The 4,080-nt window shown below is 33.2% G+C and overlaps 1 protein-coding gene across 1 annotated transcript in view; it reads right to left on the bottom strand.

Moving 5' to 3' along the window:
- Window positions 1–1,552: 1,552 nt before the first annotated feature.
- Window positions 1,553–4,080, bottom strand: part of LOC117175651 — an 8,379-nt gene continuing 5,851 nt past the window's right edge. Inside the window, exon 2 of the mRNA XM_033365369.1 lies at window positions 1,553–2,144. Within this exon, the coding sequence (XP_033221260.1) occupies window positions 1,678–2,061 (384 nt within the window). The 5' untranslated portion in view covers window positions 2,062–2,144 and the 3' untranslated portion in view covers window positions 1,553–1,677. The remainder of the gene's footprint in view (window positions 2,145–4,080) is intronic.

The following is a 4,080-nucleotide window of genomic DNA, read 5'->3' on the forward strand; positions in this document are numbered from 1 at the left end:
GGACAACTAATAAAATCGATCAATGCTTTCAAAAATATCGAGCGCAACATGCAAAGTTGAACCTGTCTATTACATAAATTAAAATAAAAATCTAATATTTGTTTGGCATACTCGTCCGACATGCTAGATCCGCCATTTTGTTTTTCAAAATTTTAAATTTGGATTGATAAACAGCGACTTCGAAAACCACCTTCCATTAATTTTGAAACAAAAGCAATATTTATTTAGCATAGTCGTCCGCCGTGTTTAATCCGATATTTTGTTTTTTTAAATTTTGACTTCGAATTCGTAAGCAGTGACTTCTAAAATCCCCTCACACCAATTTAAAAAAAGCCAATATTTATTTAATATAAACGGCTGCCATATTGGATCCACCATTTTGTTTTTAAAATTTTTGACTTCGGATTCGTCATCAGCGACCAGCTTTTCTGGATTCCGTCCCACTGTGCGGCGCGCGTGACTTAAACAGCCCAAGTCGAATTATAAATACACGTGCGATTGTAAATACACTGTCAAAAATTTCGGGAATTTTCCGCACTATTTAGTGTGGGAAAATTCAACATTTTCTTTGAGAAAATCATTTTCCCCAAGATTTCGGGCAATTTTCTTTAAAGTTCTTATAACTCACTAAAAAAATGGGAAAAATTCCCTAAAATTTATTAAATTAGATAAAACCTACAATTTTGGGGGAAATTTCCCTAAACTTGGGGTAATTTATACAAAAGTTTTAGAATATTCCCCACAATTTGGGGAAGTGAGAGATTTTAACTAAATTTAGGGAATCGTTCTAAAACTAACGTTTAATCTGCCGCGTGAATCAGGTAAATTTTGTAAAAATGCTTGGGTTTTACTGTATGGTCAGGAAGATATTTTGCCCTAAAATATTCGATAAAATAGCATAATATTTTGAATAATTTTATACATTTTTTTTGAGAACTGATTTATTAATGTTAAAGTCATGTCAAACATTTTGGATATATAATTATTATGTTAATAATTTTGTATGAAAAACAAACTTTTCATAAAAAAATGATCAAAATCTACAAAACGACATGGTCCAAAGCGTAAACAACCATGTTTACACCACCCCCTTTAATGTTCATAATTTTCAGTTTTCAGTAATTTTTTGCTAGATATTTTTAGTAGAATTTAGTATTTCATTTTAGACAAAAAATTTATTTTCTACCATGAAAGATGACTTTTTAAGAAAATTCTTGCATTTTAAACAAAATACTTACATTTTTAACATATCAGTTGCCCAAAATCTCACCCGCTTGAAACGTAAGCGGGTCTCTCAATGGGAGCGATCGACTTACCTTTATTTTTCTCGTTTGTATAGCATGTAAACGTTTGTTCGCTACGTATGATTTCTTAAATCGAAACCAACTATTACTAAAAAGGATTACACGATTGATAAATAAAATGCAATTTTAATTTTTTAATTTTTTTAATCGTCTTGCTTTTATGGAAAAGCCTTGAAATGAATCCGATAGCACACAAAACAAATGCGGTAGTGGGGGGTACTGTTTGATCACGAATTAGATCAAGCGCTCTTATTGAGAAACCTCTTATTAGCAAGCCCCAAGTATATGGCTATACCTAATTTAAATAAAATGCGTCCGCACATGCGACTTGATTAGCATATCCCAGAAATAAAAAATAATATATTACTCTTGGCTAATCACCTTTTAAATCATGCAATTGTGCAGCGCGAATTTCTGAAGTTTCTGGTATCGCTATGTAAATTTTGTTAGACATTGTTTTTCGAGTTAATCCATCTTTATATATATCAAATGGTTCGAAAGCTCTAGCTGTATACCAAGTGTCCACTAATACAAAAGCTACATCTGGAGTGTGAGTCTTAGGATCATGATCCGAATATACATAGGGACGAGAGAACTCGTCTTCTGTCACATAACTGTCCAAATTTGACGTTAATATAAAAGCGTGATGTTTCGTATAGTGATGCTCCGGATGTGGGTCAAACCATTGGGGCATATACCAATCGCCATCTTCACCCTTCAATGTTAGTGAGGCTCTAAAAATAGAAAGATCATTCATGTCCACTTGAATTCTGAACCCTTTTTTTTTAAGAAGATCTTCAAATACATGTACAGCATATGCATGATCAAGTGGATTCACACCTAGAGGGAAAAAAATTAACATATGTGAAACGTATATAGGTTATCCAATATAAATACAGTCAAATCTGGATTTAGTGAATTTTTTATTATTATTATTATCTATTGGAAGCGTGCATTAGTATTCAGGGATTTTTTTAAATTGCAGGTTTATTTTGAAAAAAGGTGGTTACCAGTCAATCAGTCAAAGTATTTTCCATCGTGAGTCACTACTTTGTCTCATCTTTCTGGCAGAAAAAGGATGCCATGCGGCGGGATAACGACTCGACTTTTAAAGCTATCCACGAATTGACCCATTTTTTGGCATCTTCAAAAGAAGTGAATCTTTACTCATACATAATATGAGTCATTGATTAGAAGGGGTTGTAATCAGACGGCGAAATGTCTGGAGAATGTGGCTGGTCGGTAAGAACTTCCCATTTCAGCGTTTCCAAGCATGTTTTGACAGGTTCTTTAACGTGAGACAGAGCGTTATCATGCAGAAAAATAACTTCATGGTATCTCTTCTCGTATTGCTGACGTTTTCCTTTTAATGATTGGCTCCATTGCATTAGTTGTTTTCAAAAAACATCGCCTGTGATAGTTTTGTCAAATTCGAGCAGCTCATAGCATACTACACCCTGTTGATCCTAACAAATACAGAACATGAGCTTCGATCTATGGATATTCGTTTTTGGTGTTGATGGTTGTGCGGGCTTCACCCACGATTTCCTACGCTTAGGGTTATCATAGCGAATCCACTAATCATATCCAGTGACAATAGGATGCAGAATCCCATTAAGATTTTACAGTTGGAGTAGATGTTCACAATTGAAGAATCTCCTTTCCATGTCTCTTGGCTTCATTTCTTAAAACACCTAATTTGCTTGCTTTTGACCCATTTCCAGTGCATGTATGAGTCTAGAACTGGTTCAGCGATCAACTTCCAATGATTCTACTAGCTCACCTTGCGTTTGACACAGGCCTTCACTGAGTAACGTCTCCAGTTCCTACTCCTCGATCGCTTTCATACAGCCTAGAAGTTCTTTGTCCTCCGTTTTGAAATCGGCACTTTTATACTTTCGAAAACAGTACTCACACGTTTTAATCAATGGACTTTAATCATCGTAAATTTTTAAAAGCAGTTGATGACTTTTAACAACACTTTTATTTGAATTTAAAAAGAAAAACAAAACTTCCCACAAATGCTGCTTTGCTGGTACGTAAACCGATATCTTTAATGCTACAAAAACTATGCTGTTTACAATTCGGCAAAACGACACCATATAGTTACGATATGCCTCGATGCGATATAGTACAAGTAACGCAATCTCTTAGAAGTCCATTAAAATTAATGCACGCTCCCAATATCTTTTATATAAGTAAATAAAGAGAAAATATGAGAAATTTTATTATTATTTTCTATCTTCAAACAAATAAATAAATTAATCTCATTAACGATTAAAATGAATGTCAAAGTATCTAAACAATATAAATAATAATTAGCAACTTATTAAATCTAATATAAACAAATTATATCAGCAAAATGTGAACATAGTGAATATTTTGCCTACAAAGTATATTTGTAAGTTGAAATTGCTTGATTTTATTGACACAGTCATATGTATTCCTAAAAATTTGTTGTAATATATCATTTGTTTATTTTATAAACAGATCATATAAACAAGTGCATAATTTAGGGATTTATGGGGCAAAAGTAATCGTTTTTCTTTTATAGTAGCTTTAAATTATGGTACTGGTAATACTCAGTGATAAAGATTGGAAATTCTCTATTGTTTCTTAGTTGTATAAACAAATTGAGGTCAGTCTGTGGGTTGAGACTGATTCAAAAACATTAAACTAAATAGGAGAGGCAAACTTATTTACAAAAGGAAAAGCCAAGTAATTTTAAAATGTGAGTCGTGAGGAAACAAGTGAGATCCAGTTGGGGGGGGGGGGG

Source organism: Belonocnema kinseyi, chromosome 1 (genome assembly GCF_010883055.1).
Source record: "Belonocnema kinseyi isolate 2016_QV_RU_SX_M_011 chromosome 1, B_treatae_v1, whole genome shotgun sequence".
In the NCBI taxonomy this organism is placed as follows: domain Eukaryota; kingdom Metazoa; phylum Arthropoda; class Insecta; order Hymenoptera; family Cynipidae; genus Belonocnema; species Belonocnema kinseyi.